At 37.6% G+C, this 18,236-nt stretch overlaps 1 protein-coding gene across 1 annotated transcript in view; it reads right to left on the bottom strand.

Annotated features, from left to right (window-relative positions):
• Window positions 1–4,952: 4,952 nt before the first annotated feature.
• The window catches only part of LOC123252135 (17-beta-hydroxysteroid dehydrogenase 13-like), a 29,250-nt gene continuing 15,966 nt past the window's right edge, over window positions 4,953–18,236 (bottom strand). The window contains exons 3-7 of the mRNA XM_044681530.1: window positions 16,597–16,704; window positions 13,412–13,543; window positions 12,395–12,501; window positions 9,328–9,465; window positions 4,953–5,073 (exon numbers count right to left, since the gene is read on the bottom strand). Coding sequence (XP_044537465.1) covers window positions 4,953–5,073; window positions 9,328–9,465; window positions 12,395–12,501; window positions 13,412–13,543; window positions 16,597–16,704 — 606 coding nt within the window. The remainder of the gene's footprint in view (window positions 5,074–9,327; window positions 9,466–12,394; window positions 12,502–13,411; window positions 13,544–16,596; window positions 16,705–18,236) is intronic.

Below are 18,236 nucleotides of genomic sequence, written 5' to 3' on the forward strand. Positions count from 1 at the left end.
TTCCCTGTCTTTTTTAATCATATCTATTTTTACTTTGGCTTTGTCAGAGATCATAATAGCCACTCCTGCCTTCTTTTTCTCATTTGACGCCCAAAAGATTTTGCTCAAGTCCTGAACCTTAAACTTGTGTATGTCTACCCGCCTCATATGTGTTTCTTGTAGACAACATATGGTAGGATTTTGGTTTCTAATCCACTCTGCTATTTGTTTCCGTTTTATGAGTGAGTTCATCCCATTCACATTCAGAGTTATAATTATCAGTTGTGCATTCATTGACATTTTTGTGTCCTCCCCTAGTTCTACTCCTTCTTCTTACACTATTTCCTTTTAAACCAGTGGTTTTCTTTAGGCCGGTATTCCTTATCCCCTCCCTTGATTAACTTCCCTTTCTAGCCCCTCCCTTATTATTCTCCTATTTTTATTTTTAAAGGCCTAATGAATTCCCTCCCCCTTCTTCTCCCCTCCCTTTTTTGACCTCCCCCCTTCCCTGCTCCCCTTGGTTTATCCGTTCTGACTTTCTCAGTAGGGTTAGATAAGAGTTTTGTATCCCAATGGATAATATAGCTACTCTTCCCTGTCCAGGTTGATTACACTGAGAGTAAGATTTAAATATTACCTCTTAATGCTCTCTTCCTCTCGTTCTTATAATAGTATTTGTCCCGTCTCCTTCCCATGCCCTCTTTGTGTGTAATAGAATATCCTATTTTTCTTATTCACTCAAGTTTCTCTTGGTGTCCCGTACTATTCATTGTTTATACTGCCTTTATACTGTCCCCCTCTTTCCAACCCCCCATATCATCTTAGACCATTTAGTATTCCACCCTCTCCCTATGAATTATTCTTCTGATTACTATAATAGTGAATACTATTATAGTGTATAGTTCTATACTATTATAGTGAATAGAGTTCACTACACAGAATTATACATAGCATTTCTCCACATAGGAATATAGATAATTAGATCTTATTGAAGCCCTTAAAGAGGCAAATTTAAAAATTATGAGTTTTCTTTCTTTCCCCTCTGTTTCTTATTTACCTTTTCATGTTTCTCTTGATTTTTGTGGTTGGATATTAAACTTTCCATTTAGTCCTGGTCTTTTCTGTGCAAATACTTGGAAATCTTCAATTTTGTTGAATGCCCATACTTTCCCCTGGAAGTATATAGTCAGTTTTGATGGGTAGTTGATCCGTGGTTGTAGGCCCAGTTCTCTTGCCTTTCTGAATATCATATTCCAAGTCTAGTGGTCTTTTAGGGTGGAGGCTGCCAGATCCTGTGTGATCCTGATTGGTGCTCCTTGATATTTGAATTGTCTCTTTCTGGCTTCTTGTAAGATTTTTTTCTTTTACTTGGAAGCTCTTGAATTTGGCTATTATATTTCTGGGCGTTGTCTTTTCTGGGTCTAGTATAGAGGGTGATCTATGGATCCTTTCAATGTCTATATTGCCCTCTTGTTGTAGAACTTCAGGGCAATTTTGCTGAATAATTTCTTTTAGTATGGAGTCCAAGTTTCTATTAATTTCTGCTTTTTCAGGAAGACCAATGATTCTCAAATTGTCTCTTCTAGACCAGTTTTCTTAGTCTGCCACTTTATCATTGAGATATTTCATGTTTCTTTCTATTTTATCAGTCTTTTGACTTTGTTTTATTTGTTCTTGCTGTCTTGAGAGATCTCTAATTGCTTCTAATTGCTCAATTCTAGCCTTTAGGAACTGGTTTTCAGCTATAATCTTTTGGTTTTCCTTTTCAATCTGGTCATTTCTGGTGTTCAATTTGCTTATCAGTTCATTTGATTTCTGAGCCTCACTTTCTAACTGCAAAACTCTGCCTTTTAAACTGTTATTTTCTTGCCAGATCTCTTCCATCTTTCTCATCATCTCTGATTTGAACTCTTCAATAGCTTGTGACCAGTTTTCATTATTTTGGGAAGGTTTGGATATGGTTACTTGTTTGTTCTCCTCTGCTGTTTGCTCTGTTGTCTGGATTTTCTCTGCGTAAAAGTTGTCGAGTGTTACAGATTTCTTCTTAATGATCTTTCTCTTCTGGGGTTTCCGATTTTGGCTTGCCATTGTTAGCCCTGTGCCTGCTGCACTTTATCCTCCCACTCAGGGTCTGTCTGCGCTCTCTAGGGTCCTGAGGTCTCAGGTCTCATTGTTCTCAGGGTCAAGCCTCCCGGTCGTCCCTGATCTGCCCCTCTGCCCGAGGCTCCTTCAGCAGTCTCAGGGAGCTGCTTCCACAGCTGTGCTCCGGTCTGCACAGGGTCCCCACTAGAGGTCCAAGCCTGCGCTGGAGATCCTTTTCCATGCCTAAGTCAATGCCTTCACCTGCGCCGGTGCTCAGGGTCTGTATTCAAAGTCCGTGTGTGTTCTTTAGCCTCTTGGGGTCCTAAGTCTTGCTGCTCTCAGGAACAGGCCCTGGAGCTGCCAATGACTTAATGGGTGCCCCAAATCTGCTTTAACTCTTGTGCGCTGGCCTTGGCACTCTATGCAGTGTGGGGGTGGGGGAGGGGCTTCCTCCACTCGGACTCTAGTGAGAGCTGTGTCACCCCTTTATGGCATGGAAATGCCCCAATTCCACATACCTTCAATGCTGCACCTTCTTGTGGGGTCCCTTCGTTCATCTAGATATTTTTTTATGTCCCCTTGAGGAGTCCTATATGCTTTGGTTAGGAGAGATTAAACAGCTTCTTTTTACTCTGCCGCCATTTTAACCCGGAAACTGACTCCTAAAGCTATTTTTGCTCTCATAACCCTGTAGTTCATTACTGCTCTGGCCTTACTTTCCTCCTTCCATGGCTGGGACCCTGCTCTCCTACACATTGTCCTTCACGTATTTGCCCTTTTGTCCTACTGCCATTCTCATCCCTGCTAATCTTCTACCCTGATTCATCTCCACCATCTGCTTGCTGTTTGCTTTTTTTTTTTTTTTAACCCTTACCTTCCATCTTGGAGTCAATACTGTGTATTGGCTCCAAGGCAGAAGAGTGGTAAGGGTAGGCAATGGGGGTCAAGTGACTTGCCCAGGGTCACACAGCTGGGAAGTGTCTGAGGCCAGATTTGAACCTAGGATCTCCCGTCTCTAGGCCTGCCTCTTAATCCACTGAGCTACCCAGCTGCCCCCTTGAGCTACTTGCTGAACACTACTGGAGAAAGTCACAAAACTATGTTTATTGGATTCACTGCCAATTCATGTTATCTAATCTCAGCCAATTCTTCATTACTCAACTACAAAATATTTTTTCTTTCTTAATCTTTTTATGTCCCAGTTGCTATTCCAAAACTTCTTGTTGATCCTCAAACTTCCATCCCTTCCAGTATCTCTCAGTAGGCTTCCTCATTTCCAACTCTAGTGAGAAAATAGAGGCTATCTGTATTGAGGAAGAAGAAACAGCTCAATCAATGTGTATTTACTAAATGTGAAGCATTATTCTAAGTGCTGAGGATATAAAAAAAGGCAAAAATATTCTCGTCTTCCACATTTAAAAAAGTTGAATTGGAAAAAGGCTTCAGTGGGATATCAGGAAGAGCAGATTTCTATGAATAAAAGTTGTTCACCTATCTTTTTTCTCTGCTTCTCTCTAAACCTTACAGTAGGAGTAGCATTTTCCACCATTAACAGCCATTAATCATGTGTCATCACCTAACTCAACAAATTCCAGAAGACTAATCATCTTCCCCACCTTTTCTCTCATCTGAATTTCATATTAATATTCTGAAAGAACTCTACCATCCTCCCAATCATCAAGGTTTGACTTTGGTGTCATCCTTACTTGCACTCACTCCACATATCCAATCTCCTACCATATCTTATAATATCTATCTTCACAACACAATTTCTATATGTTCTGTTCTCTAGTTCATACCTTCATCATCTCTCTCTCTTAGGCTATGGCAATAGGCATCTAATTATTTTCCCTGCTACAAATTTCTCCCTTCTCTAATCTATCTTCTCTCCTATCAAAGTGGTTTTTTTAAAGCATATGTCTACCCAATAACCCCATTGTTCCCTATTAATTTCAGGATCAAATGCAAAGTCCTCTGTTTAGGATTTTAACCCCTTCATAATCTGATCGTTTCCCTTCCCTTATTTTCTTTTTCCTCCTCTGATATTACATTTCTCTTCCCTTACTCTGTGATCCGGCCAAACTGGCCTTCTTTCTATTTCTCATATATGAAACTTTATCTTCCATCATTATACTTTTGCACTGGCTGCCCCACATGCTTGGAAGGTACTCCTTCCTTACCACTACCTCATAGAAGACCTCACTTCCTTTAAGCTGATACTCAAACACTCCATTTACTTCTACATAAAACCTTTCCTGATCCCCCTGACTACCAGTGTTCTCCCTCCCAAACTATCTTTCCTGGCTTGCCAATGTTTATTATCATGCTTTTGTACTAACTGTTTCCCATTCATAAAACATCTTTCCTGGGCTCCAGCTCGTAGTGGTTTCCCTCATGAGACTATTCCTTGTGTTTTCTCGATATCTCAAAAGTACCTAGTTATTTACATGTTGTCTCTCTTTTTAGTAGGGGAGTTCTTTGAGGGAAGGGTCTTTGCTTCTGCCTTTCTTCGTATTCCTGGTATTTAGTACTGTTTTGTACACAATAAAGACCGAAATACTTGTTGCTTAAGGGACTAAGAGTGGATGGTAATGATAGAGAGGAGTCATTACTGCTCTCATAAAAAGAATGTTGCTACATTTGTGGCAGGAGCATACAGGGAGGATGCCTTTGACCAAATGTATAGTTACATTCCTACTATTGGTGGCTAGTTTCTAAAATATGTATTGTGTTTTGCATGATAATACATGTATAACCCAGATTGAATTAAGTTCTAGGAGAAGGAAGGGAAGAAGGGAAGTAGATAATATGGATCACATGACTGGAAAACTTATGTAGAAATTTGTTATTAAAATAAAAGAAAAATAAATAAAGTATACATTTTACCATACTTACTTTTCTAATACCAAAAAGAAACTCAAATATGATGGAACAAAAATCATTTTCTTATTGGTTAGAATTCCATCCATCAGTGTCTTCACAACATCTTCTGTCTCCAAAACAGGCCATAATCTTGTGGGGGGGAGAGAGAGAGAGAAACAGAGAGACTTTTTATTGACTAAACAGAAATCTGAAGAAATCTTTTGCAAATAAGTGCACTGTCAACTGTATTGTTGGAAATCCTAAATTTGTCCTTGTCACCTGGGAACTTGCCTTAAGGGAAGTCCCAAACTGACCTTATCGTAGGCTGAAAAATGGACCACCAAGCATCCATTGAGTGCCCCTAATAGGAGTGATAGAAATGCTCAAATCCCCAGTCATCCTTTTTGTCTTAGAAGTTTTCCCCATGTTATTGGAGATCCATTTCCAAGAAGATCAGCACCTGGCTTTTGAAAACATTGTATCTTAGGCCACTCCCTGGTACTCCAGCTTCTTTTCTTGGCCTGCCAGTATGGGTTTCCTTTCCAAGTCTCATAGACCCCATCCCTTTAGGATATAAAAATCCTGTGCTTTTCTCTGTTCAGGGAGGCAATACGTCCTGCACACTGCCTCTCACACACTCAACCTAAATAAATCTTGCCATCTTCAAAGGGTTTCCACAGGAGTCTGCTATTCTTCAAAGGGCACCCTCCTAGGATTAAGGGTTAATCTCCTGCCCCCCACAATGTAAGTGCTAACTGAGGAACATGAATCATACAGTTGCATGCCAGGCAATTGTGGTTGGGGATAAGATTGTTATCATGCCTTCCTGGCACCTTTCTGTTTATTTGTGAGGCTGTATATTGCCTTGGAAATCTAGGACCTAATTTTTGCCCATTTCATTGGTAGCTGACTGACCATTGCTGCCAGTTTTCAAATGTAATATTTTATTAATTACTTGATTTACTGTATTTTATAAGTTCTGCAAATAAGAAAGAAGAAAGAATCTTGGAGAATCTGGGACATTGCTCCTAGCAAAAACTGTGACTTTATCTCTTTGATCTCATATAGCTGGTGCTGGTGTTGCTTTGAAGAGTAGTTAGAGCAGTCTCCACTTCTAAGAAAAAGAGAGAGGTAAATCTGAGCCACACCTGTGGGTGGAGACAGAAACAGTAATGGTCCTTTTTTTTCTTCTTGGGAAGAAACAAGGAACTAGTACCAACTGGTCACTCAGTCCCCTCATAGTACCACCTAGAGGTCACATAGATAATACAATCAGACTAGTAGGTAAAATTGTATTTTTTCCTTTACTCTTTAGGGTTCTTTTAGCTTTGATCTACATGAAAATTATACTTCTTAAACCCTATTCCATATTCATCTGTTATCCTCACCTGGTGCTTGGGTTCTTGGTAAAGCCAGTATTCACAAAAACAGGGCAAAGACAAGAGGTCTTGATTCCATTTTTCCCCAGGGCAGCAAGTTCTGATGTTAGGGCTCTGTGAAACCCAACAGCAGCAAATTTACTGGAGCTATAAAAGAATTATGAACAATTATTTTCTAATGGAAAGTATGATGCTCTTTTCCATATATTAGGCCCATAGTGTAAAGTGTTTATTTGCTTGGAAAGTAAATTTGATTGGATTGGTTTGATAGGATATTCTGTCCAACTTCAAAACTTCTTCTACTTTGAATTATTTTTGTGAAAAAATTCATCTTAATTTGGGTCTCTTACATGCTGAAAAAGATTGATCAGGTAAAAGAAAATGATAAAATTAGCAATTTCCCAGGGACAAATCATGACTATTACACACATTTAAATGATTTTTAAAAATCCCAACTATAACATTTTTAGTCTCTGAATTTAGTCTCTATTTCTTAAATAGGAAGAAACCAAATGTGAGTGCTGTTGAGTATAATTTGGACATGGTATCTTATAGTCTCTGTTGTTTGTTGTTATTAATAAAGGGCCAGCTGGCTATTTGTTGAAGTTGAGTTGTTGGGCCTAGTCAGGTTTAACCAAGTGAATGGCTTGGAGACAGGCTACAAAAACAAAACTTATTTTAATAAGTTTAAAAGTTTAAGGGAAGGAAAGGATAGATATAACAAAGTTCAAGGATAGGTCTCCTAAATCTAAGGGGGTTCTATTTTATCCCACTCCCACTTTTAGGACCTCTCATAAGGTTTCTTCAGCTTGAAATTCAGGCCTACTCTGATCTCCTTAAACTATCCTAAAACCAAAAGTCTATACTAAATACACTGTCCTAATATCCATGGATATTTAAATTACTGTCTCCAAGTATTTTTCTGGTTCTCTACTCCAATACCAGCCTCTCAGGGTTTGGGGCCTAGACAGGCTAGGTACAGCTTTTAGGCCTGGTCAGACCTGAAATCCTGTCTTTCACTCTCCAGACTCACAGAGATAAAAGAAGAGGTTTTTCTTTCTTCTTTCTGTTTGTCTTCTTACTCCAGCCACTGCCAAACTGCCACTTTCTCTCCTTTCCAAACTGTCACTCTGGTTTTCCAAGTTTCCAAAGGAAAATTCCCCAAAGCCAGAAACCACCAGCCTCTCAGAGTCCAGGTTAATTCCCAGAGATCCTGACAGTTGGAAGTTCAACCATTTTCAGTTCAATATGACAGTCTTTTGTTGCTAAGCTCCTAAATTTCCCCAAATGTTCCTAAATGAGGTCTTTTGCTTAATTATTTTCAATAGTGCAAAAAGCTAGGAAAACAATAACTATATTAAAATATTTGTACTATAATGGAAAAAGGACCAGGTTTGGAATCAGGGGATCTGAATTTCAATCCCATCTCCTCTAATTATAAGTTGTGTGGACTGAGCTAAGTCACTCCATCTCTCTGGGGTTCAGACTTCTCAGATGTAAAATAAGGAATTTGGATTAGATAATCTCTAATGTCTTTCTTAGTTCTAATGTTATAGCTCTATGGTACACATTTCCTTTTAGCATTTGCACCTAGATATGCATTTTCCAGTCAGAAAAATAGTTATAATTCCAACTTATAATTTTGTTTTTAATATAATATTAATATTATACATTAACTATATATTAATATATGGGACATTAATATTATACACCTTAATGTTAATATAAATTATTTTATGTAAATATATTAACATATTAATTATTTTGTGTTATTATGTTAATTATTTATGTAAATAATAAAAGAAAAAAAGTTAGCTGCTTCTTACATGGGTGGGGTAGGATGGGAAAGTGGATAGAATGCTAGAAATGAAGTAAAATCCAGTTCCAAAGAACCCTTTGATCATGGACAAGTAACTACTGCTCTTTAAGACTCAATTTCTGAGGGCAATTAGATGGCTCAGTGGATTGAAGGCTGGGCCTAGAGATAGGAGGTTCTGGGTTCAAATTTGGCTGCAGACATTTCCTAGTTTTATGACCTTGGGCAAGCCACTAAACTCCCATTCCTTAGTCCTTACTGCCCTTCTGTCTTGGAACCAATACACAGACTTGATTCCAAGACGCAAGGTAAGGGTTTAGAGGAAAAAAAGGCTCAATTTCCTTATGTGCAAAGTATAGATGATATTACATATTCTACTTATCTCACTGTGTTGTTGTGAGGAAAATGCATATAAACATTAAAGTTCTCTATAAATATGAGTTATTATGCTTTAGAGAAAAAGAAAATGGGAAATTACTGTAAGTGTGGATTTCTTCCCCAAATATTGAAAGAATATCATGTGTTTTAAGTTGCATAATTCCTACTACTAGCTTCAGGGTAGAAAGGAGCTTGAGCATACTCCTGTGCCTGCACAGCCTCTTCCTCTTTCTTTGGGCATATTTATATTGTGTCTGTCAAAGAGAGCAGAGAACGTGGTCTCTAAAACTGCAGTTCCTTAAGCCATTGACATTGATTCCCATTAGCAGAATATATTGCAAATAAGTAAAGATCTTGTCAAAATATTGACAAGCTGATGCTATTTTTTAAAACTGTAGGGTGGCAGATAATATAAGGCAGAGGGGGAAAAACTGAGGTAGCTTTAAAGACAGAATTGATGATGTGACATTCAAATAAGCAGGAGGACTCCATAAACTGGTTTTCAGCCTTTTCTTATGTAATTGGGCATTGGCACCATGTTTATTAGTTTATGCCAACATTACTTATCATCACTGAGTAAGGATGATAGCAAAACAAACAACGGTTCATACACTGAGCCATTCAAAATTCACATGGCCCAAGTACACAAACAGAAGATAGTTCTAGCTGGCTCAGGACTGGCTCCCTCCCCCCCCCCCCCNCATAGATAATACAATCAGACTAGTAGGTAAAATTGTATTTTTTCCTTTACTCTTTAGGGTTCTTTTAGCTTTGATCTACATGAAAATTATACTTCTTAAACCCTATTCCATATTCATCTGTTATCCTCACCTGGTGCTTGGGTTCTTGGTAAAGCCAGTATTCACAAAAACAGGGCAAAGACAAGAGGTCTTGATTCCATTTTTCCCCAGGGCAGCAAGTTCTGATGTTAGGGCTCTGTGAAACCCAACAGCAGCAAATTTACTGGAGCTATAAAAGAATTATGAACAATTATTTTCTAATGGAAAGTATGATGCTCTTTTCCATATATTAGGCCCATAGTGTAAAGTGTTTATTTGCTTGGAAAGTAAATTTGATTGGATTGGTTTGATAGGATATTCTGTCCAACTTCAAAACTTCTTCTACTTTGAATTATTTTTGTGAAAAAATTCATCTTAATTTGGGTCTCTTACATGCTGAAAAAGATTGATCAGGTAAAAGAAAATGATAAAATTAGCAATTTCCCAGGGACAAATCATGACTATTACACACATTTAAATGATTTTTAAAAATCCCAACTATAACATTTTTAGTCTCTGAATTTAGTCTCTATTTCTTAAATAGGAAGAAACCAAATGTGAGTGCTGTTGAGTATAATTTGGACATGGTATCTTATAGTCTCTGTTGTTTGTTGTTATTAATAAAGGGCCAGCTGGCTATTTGTTGAAGTTGAGTTGTTGGGCCTAGTCAGGTTTAACCAAGTGAATGGCTTGGAGACAGGCTACAAAAACAAAACTTATTTTAATAAGTTTAAAAGTTTAAGGGAAGGAAAGGATAGATATAACAAAGTTCAAGGATAGGTCTCCTAAATCTAAGGGGGTTCTATTTTATCCCACTCCCACTTTTAGGACCTCTCATAAGGTTTCTTCAGCTTGAAATTCAGGCCTACTCTGATCTCCTTAAACTATCCTAAAACCAAAAGTCTATACTAAATACACTGTCCTAATATCCATGGATATTTAAATTACTGTCTCCAAGTATTTTTCTGGTTCTCTACTCCAATACCAGCCTCTCAGGGTTTGGGGCCTAGACAGGCTAGGTACAGCTTTTAGGCCTGGTCAGACCTGAAATCCTGTCTTTCACTCTCCAGACTCACAGAGATAAAAGAAGAGGTTTTTCTTTCTTCTTTCTGTTTGTCTTCTTACTCCAGCCACTGCCAAACTGCCACTTTCTCTCCTTTCCAAACTGTCACTCTGGTTTTCCAAGTTTCCAAAGGAAAATTCCCCAAAGCCAGAAACCACCAGCCTCTCAGAGTCCAGGTTAATTCCCAGAGATCCTGACAGTTGGAAGTTCAACCATTTTCAGTTCAATATGACAGTCTTTTGTTGCTAAGCTCCTAAATTTCCCCAAATGTTCCTAAATGAGGTCTTTTGCTTAATTATTTTCAATAGTGCAAAAAGCTAGGAAAACAATAACTATATTAAAATATTTGTACTATAATGGAAAAAGGACCAGGTTTGGAATCAGGGGATCTGAATTTCAATCCCATCTCCTCTAATTATAAGTTGTGTGGACTGAGCTAAGTCACTCCATCTCTCTGGGGTTCAGACTTCTCAGATGTAAAATAAGGAATTTGGATTAGATAATCTCTAATGTCTTTCTTAGTTCTAATGTTATAGCTCTATGGTACACATTTCCTTTTAGCATTTGCACCTAGATATGCATTTTCCAGTCAGAAAAATAGTTATAATTCCAACTTATAATTTTGTTTTTAATATAATATTAATATTATACATTAACTATATATTAATATATGGGACATTAATATTATACACCTTAATGTTAATATAAATTATTTTATGTAAATATATTAACATATTAATTATTTTGTGTTATTATGTTAATTATTTATGTAAATAATAAAAGAAAAAAAGTTAGCTGCTTCTTACATGGGTGGGGTAGGATGGGAAAGTGGATAGAATGCTAGAAATGAAGTAAAATCCAGTTCCAAAGAACCCTTTGATCATGGACAAGTAACTACTGCTCTTTAAGACTCAATTTCTGAGGGCAATTAGATGGCTCAGTGGATTGAAGGCTGGGCCTAGAGATAGGAGGTTCTGGGTTCAAATTTGGCTGCAGACATTTCCTAGTTTTATGACCTTGGGCAAGCCACTAAACTCCCATTCCTTAGTCCTTACTGCCCTTCTGTCTTGGAACCAATACACAGACTTGATTCCAAGACGCAAGGTAAGGGTTTAGAGGAAAAAAAGGCTCAATTTCCTTATGTGCAAAGTATAGATGATATTACATATTCTACTTATCTCACTGTGTTGTTGTGAGGAAAATGCATATAAACATTAAAGTTCTCTATAAATATGAGTTATTATGCTTTAGAGAAAAAGAAAATGGGAAATTACTGTAAGTGTGGATTTCTTCCCCAAATATTGAAAGAATATCATGTGTTTTAAGTTGCATAATTCCTACTACTAGCTTCAGGGTAGAAAGGAGCTTGAGCATACTCCTGTGCCTGCACAGCCTCTTCCTCTTTCTTTGGGCATATTTATATTGTGTCTGTCAAAGAGAGCAGAGAACGTGGTCTCTAAAACTGCAGTTCCTTAAGCCATTGACATTGATTCCCATTAGCAGAATATATTGCAAATAAGTAAAGATCTTGTCAAAATATTGACAAGCTGATGCTATTTTTTAAAACTGTAGGGTGGCAGATAATATAAGGCAGAGGGGGAAAAACTGAGGTAGCTTTAAAGACAGAATTGATGATGTGACATTCAAATAAGCAGGAGGACTCCATAAACTGGTTTTCAGCCTTTTCTTATGTAATTGGGCATTGGCACCATGTTTATTAGTTTATGCCAACATTACTTATCATCACTGAGTAAGGATGATAGCAAAACAAACAACGGTTCATACACTGAGCCATTCAAAATTCACATGGCCCAAGTACACAAACAGAAGATAGTTCTAGCTGGCTCAGGACTGGCTCCCTTCCCCCCCCCCCAGGCTATTACCTGTATCATCCTGTTTCTGTTTCTAATGCTTTTTCTTTATCTTTATATGGTGAATATGTTACCAACTAAATTTGCACTAGAGTTCTGATCATATTAGGAAGAGGATGGAATGGTTAAATAATCCTTCAAAATCCTTTAAGAAAGAAAAGGACCTAATAGAAATCAATACATACCAATAAGGGATAAGATAAGGAATCACTCCATGACCACATATGGATGCCACAGTGACAATATGACCATGGTTTCTCTGCATCATGGGAGGCAGGAGTGCTTTGGTAATCTTAAGAATTATTCAAAAGGGAGAGAGACAGAGAAATGGATATTACTTTCAATATAGGTTTTTATCTTATTCTTTAGATTATTTTTGGGAAAGACTTTTTAGTTGAATGGGAAGATAAATATATGTAAACATATTACATAGGAAACTTAAAAAAAAATCAACACTACCATTCCAACTTGGGTAGCTTTTGATATCTTTTAGTGTTGTACAGCTTCATGCAGAAATGTTTTTCTTCCTTTCCTAAATGTGGAAACCTAAGTGTTCCTTTGGCAGGTAGGTGACACAGTGGATAACATGCTGGATCTTGAGTCAGGAAGACTCATCTTCCTGAGTTCAAATCTGACCTCAGATACTTAATACCTGTGTGACCTTGTCATGTCACCCCATTTGCCTTAGTTTCCTCATCTGTACAATGAGCTGTAGAAAGAAATGGCAAACCATTTCAGTGTCTGCACCAAGAAAATCCCAAATGGGGTCATAAAGAGTTGGACATGTCTGAAAATGACTGAACAATGGTAGACCAGAGACATAGAGAGCCTAAAAGACAGTAAGTTGTAAGAAAATTGGAAAAAGTTGTTGCAGAATTCAAAAAGGATAGAGTAGGTAAAATGATTCGGCTTTAAAAATATATTATTTTTGTTATCAGCAACTGGATCCTATATAACGAAATTTTTTGTGTGGGGTGCAATTGTTTTAGTTTCAGATCTTTTCTAGGCCCAGTACCTTATCTACTGTGCCATCTAAATGCCTAATGAAAATTATATAAATACTTTCTAATACAATTTCTCTAGAGCTTTCTAAAATGCTTCTTGATTAAAGAAGCTATTCCAGCTAATCTCAACATAGAAAAATGCCAACAGAAACAAAGTAATCCTTCTTTCACAGGCCCATATATAAGATTTATACTCACCCAGAAGTGACCTAGAATATTGACTTCAAATGTTTTGGTAATTTCTTCATCTTTGGTGCTCAGAAGATCTGCTGGATAAATTGTCCCAGCATTATTCACCACGATGGTCACATTGCCAACTTCATTCTTTATCTTTTGAAATTTAAAGAATATATTAATTTTGTGCATCACAATGTCTTTGAAGGTTTCAGGTAGATGGTAATCAAGGACTAAATTATTTCTTCAGTCTGCATTGTGAAGAAACACCACCCCCCCACTCTCCTCCCAACTTAAGCAGGAAGAATATAAATGTAATCATTTATTCTTATGTTCATTTTTTCTGCCAAGTACTCTGGTAGGCATTAAGGATACAAAAGGAAAAAATAGTCCCAGCCCTCAAGAAACTAACACTTAATTGAAAGGAAGCAACATAAAGTTTTTTGGCAGAGAAGAGGATAGGACTGGACCATGATGGGGAACCTATGGCACACATGCCAGAGATGGCATGAAGAGATCTCTCTGTGGGCATGCATGCCAAGGACCCAGTGCCCCAAGAACCCAGTGTGCCAGTACCTGCAGCAGGGTTGTAAAACCCAGTTCAATTGCTCATTAGCTACAGGAGGGGGGAGGAAGAAGGGAATGGGGAAGAACATGAATAATGTAACCATGGAAAAATATTCTAAATTAATTAATTAATTTTTAAAAATTTAAAAATGTTTAAAACTGTAGTCTAGTGATTTAGGAATAAGTTTTATGAACCTGAAGCTAGGCTAATAGCCTATAACCCTGTTCTAAAACCCCCTTCCCCAGTTTCTTTCACAAACAACCCTTTCTCTGCTTTAATTTGCATTCTTAATCCCTTCACCTTTTACTAATCCACCCTGTTCAACTGGCATTCAAAGGGGTGCCTGCCCAAGAGACCTGGTCAGCTAGAAGCTCTGGAAAATACAACAGTAGCTTGTCAGAGGTAGTCATCAGCTCTGCATCCAGATTAACACTTGACTTCAACTCTGGACTACTTGCTAAAAAGATTAATTTAGAGGACACCCACTTCAGAAAGGCTGAAATGGATGGGGTGAATATGTCAGGACAATATCATTTAACCTGAAGGTTATATTTTCCTATAAATAAAGGGGTTTTCCTGTATATTGGGGCTTTTTTGCTTTTTTTTTCTGGCTTTTTCATTCTCTCTTTTTCTCTCAATAAAGTGAGTGTTGTATTTCAAATGGCTTCTGATTCCTTGAAGAATAGCTAAAGAGGGAGTACTTTGAAATTTTCAAGATCTCCTTTGGAGAAGCTATTTCCTTTTTGGAGAGGAGCTAAGTTTGAAGGGATCTAGAGGGGAGCAGAGCAGAGTGCTTGGCCTCCTCAAATCTCTCTCTATCTCCCCAGGCTTAACTATATCACCTGCCCCCCTTCCCAGCAGTCCAATGGAAGAATGGCTTCTTCCCTTACCTGGGTGGAGTAAGGGGGTGGGGAAGGGCACAACCGGCACTCAATGGGGGGAGGGGCACAGAATGTGATGAGGGGCCTGGGCATGGCACTTGGTGGGGGTGGCCTGGCACTCCATCTCTTAAAGTTTCCATCACTGGGATAGAAGATGGCATTTAATATAAACCTCAAAGTAAGTTAAGGAGGCTATAAAGCTAGAATATGGAGGGAATATATAAGCAGTGGCTTGGCCAAGAGATAGAATCTTAGAAACTGTAGATAGGGAGACTTGAAGACTGAAGCTACCAGAATACCCTACTCTTCAAGGACTAAAGGAAAAGGTCTCTTTTCTTAAATTATTAAAATTTTATTTTTTATTATTATTATTATTTTAAACCCTTAACTTCTGTGTATTGGCTCCTAGGTGTAAGAGTGGTAAGGCTGGCAATGGGGGTCAAGTGACTTGCCCAGGGTCACACAGCTGGGAAGTGTCTGAGGCCAGATTTGAACCTAGGACCTCCCATCTCTAGGCCTGACTCTCAATCCACTGAGCTACCCAGCTGCCCCTATTTATTATTTCTTATAACTTTTTGTGTAAACTAAATTTCTTTAAGACACAGAGAAGGGAAGTCATCATTTTGCCCCTATGCTTAAAATGAGTTAATCATAGAAACAGGATGTTACATCTATCCAAACATTTTTTTATAGAATGATTATCACTAGATCTCAAGAACTTTTTACAGATTAGCAGACATGAAAGATATTATGTCATAACATAGGAGCCAGTATTTTGTAATAGCTAGATAGCGAATCTTGAAGTTAAAGAGACCTTGGTTCCAGTTCTACCTATAACACATACTAGCTGTGTTAATTAGGGCGAGTCATTTCATTTCCTCGTTTTATATTTGAGCAAACTAAGACTGAATGGGTTAGATGACTTGTCCAGGGTCACCCAAGCTAGTAAGTATCTGAGACAGGATTAACAACCAGATTCAGAGCAAATGTATACAAGACACACTCTTAAGTATAATTTCATTATTATGTTTTCTTCATCATTTTCTCAAATCTAGACAATCAATAAATCAATAAATCTGAATTATGGAATTTGACAATTTTCAAAGTGTAGAAGTTCACCCTGAAAATATAAGCAATCTAGCCTGGCTTAGAACTTTGGTATCCCTAACTCCAAGCTTAATTTATGATCCACTCAGCCAATGTAATGCAAAGCAGATGAGCCTAAAAAAATAATGAATCCAATAAAAAAGGATTCTGTTGTCTTTGGAATACATCTGTCTCCAGGCAAGCTGTTGTGCACATTTAAGGTCAATAGTAATGTGAGAGCCAGCTGAGTATTTGTTGTTTCACTGGCACATGAGGTGGTGTGTGATCAGTTGAGAATACCTAGTTTCAAGTCCCACCTGGGGCTCTGTGTAACAAATTTGGCCAAGTCACTTGACCTCTTGATGTCTTAGGCAACTCCCTTAAAACTATTAGAAAAGATGTATTAGTAGATGGAGTTTCCTCACTGGTAATTTACCTTATGCTGGTGAAATTGTAACTCCATTAAAAAAACAAAATAAGACATAACAACAACATTTGGATAATAGAGGATGACATTTAGACAAGGAGAAAAGCCTATCAGAATACTACTTCAATGCTAAGAAGAATGTAAAAAAGCTTTAGTTTATATTTTTAGATCAGTCCTATAGAACCATTTCTTTTCCTCTGGAAATTGATGCATAAAGAGTTTGTACAGAGATGTACTTATTTCTTACCTTATTTATCATGCTATAAATTTCCTCTTTTTTGCTACAGTCTACCACAAAAGCATGAGTTGTGGCTCCTAGTTTTCTGCATTCAGCAGCTGTTTCTTCAATACCGTGCTGCCAATGGAAAAAGATGGAAAGGGGAAAGAAATAAACATTTATATAGCACCTACTGTGTATCAAGCACTGTGCTAACCACATTACTAATATGATCTAATTTGATCTTTAGAACAACCATATGAGAGGAGTACTGTTATTATAGTGCCTTAATCTCATTTTGAAAGTTATCAATAAAAGCTACCTCCACCTCCTTTTAAAAAAATCATTACCTCAGTCTTAGTTTCAGCTCTGAATCAGAAGAGTAGCAAGGGATAGGCAATCAGGATTAAATGAATTGCTTAGGGTCACATAACTAGGAAGTGTCTGAGATCAAATTGGAACCTCAGTCCTCTTGGCTCCAAGCCTGGTTGCTCTATCCACTGTACTATTTAGCTGCCCCTAAAGCTGGTCTATCTTGAAACCATTTAATGATCACCAGTGGTCAGCCCTTCACCATGTTGCTACTTTGATGTACTTATAATAAACTCCTTTCAATTCTCTTTGTACTGAGTTCTAATGATAAAAGCCTAAATAAAGAATTTTCCTTTCAACAGCCATTCAGATATAGATATTGCAGACTTGTAGCCTGAGTAGGCAATTGGGAAATATGATGTTGATTTTAAGTGAAAGATTTGAGTTTATCTTCAACCTTGACTATTCTTGCTGTGTTCTATTTACGCGGCATATCACATTACTTTCCTAAGGCAACAATTTGTGTCAACAAGCTCAAAACTGAGGTACAATGGAAAAACAAACATCTCCCAGAGCTGCAAAATGTCTGAGAGTCAGGCATTACCCCAAACTGCAAATCATAGAATCTCAGGGTCCTTAGGGACTTTGATGAGGCCATTTTATTTGTTCTTCAGGCAGGGAGCTCCTTTATGGTTTTCTTTCCATTTTTACTTCTTATATAATTGAGACTTTTAAAATATAAAGATCCCTAAGAAAAATCTTGCTTTCCTAAAAGGACATATGTGGGTAAATACCCTGGATCTTAGTTTCTATTAACTTTTTCATGAATAGAACCATGTTCTTCACTTCTCTTTTTCTCCTCTTTTCCTTCCCTCTGTGTGCCCATCTGTCTCTTTTTGTTTGACTCTTTTGGTAACTGTTAGAAATCTATGTCTGTAGTCTGTACACACACACACACACACACACACACACACACACACACATAGAGAGAGAGAGAGAGAGAGAGAGAGAGAGAGAGAGAGAGAGAGAGAGAGAGAGAGAGGACTAAACACTTCACACCTACAAATTTCTTGTTTATCTTGCTGTCTTCTTGATGTTTAAAGATACATTTTCAGCTTCTTGAGAACAGAGACTTCAACTTGTCACCTATTTATCAAAGCATGTCCAATAAGTGTTTAACAAATACTTGTTAAATGAAAATACAGTTTGAAGAATTTTGTTTTACTTAACAGGAAAAACTAAAAAGGTTTAGCTTCTTGAAGTTAAACGTACAAGGAAACATCTTTAAAGACTCTCTTTGCAAAGATACAGAAGTATCTTTTCTTGAGATACATAATATACAAAGAGAATGAGTGATG

This window comes from Gracilinanus agilis, chromosome 6 (genome assembly GCF_016433145.1).
Source record: "Gracilinanus agilis isolate LMUSP501 chromosome 6, AgileGrace, whole genome shotgun sequence".
NCBI classification, from domain to species: domain Eukaryota; kingdom Metazoa; phylum Chordata; class Mammalia; order Didelphimorphia; family Didelphidae; genus Gracilinanus; species Gracilinanus agilis.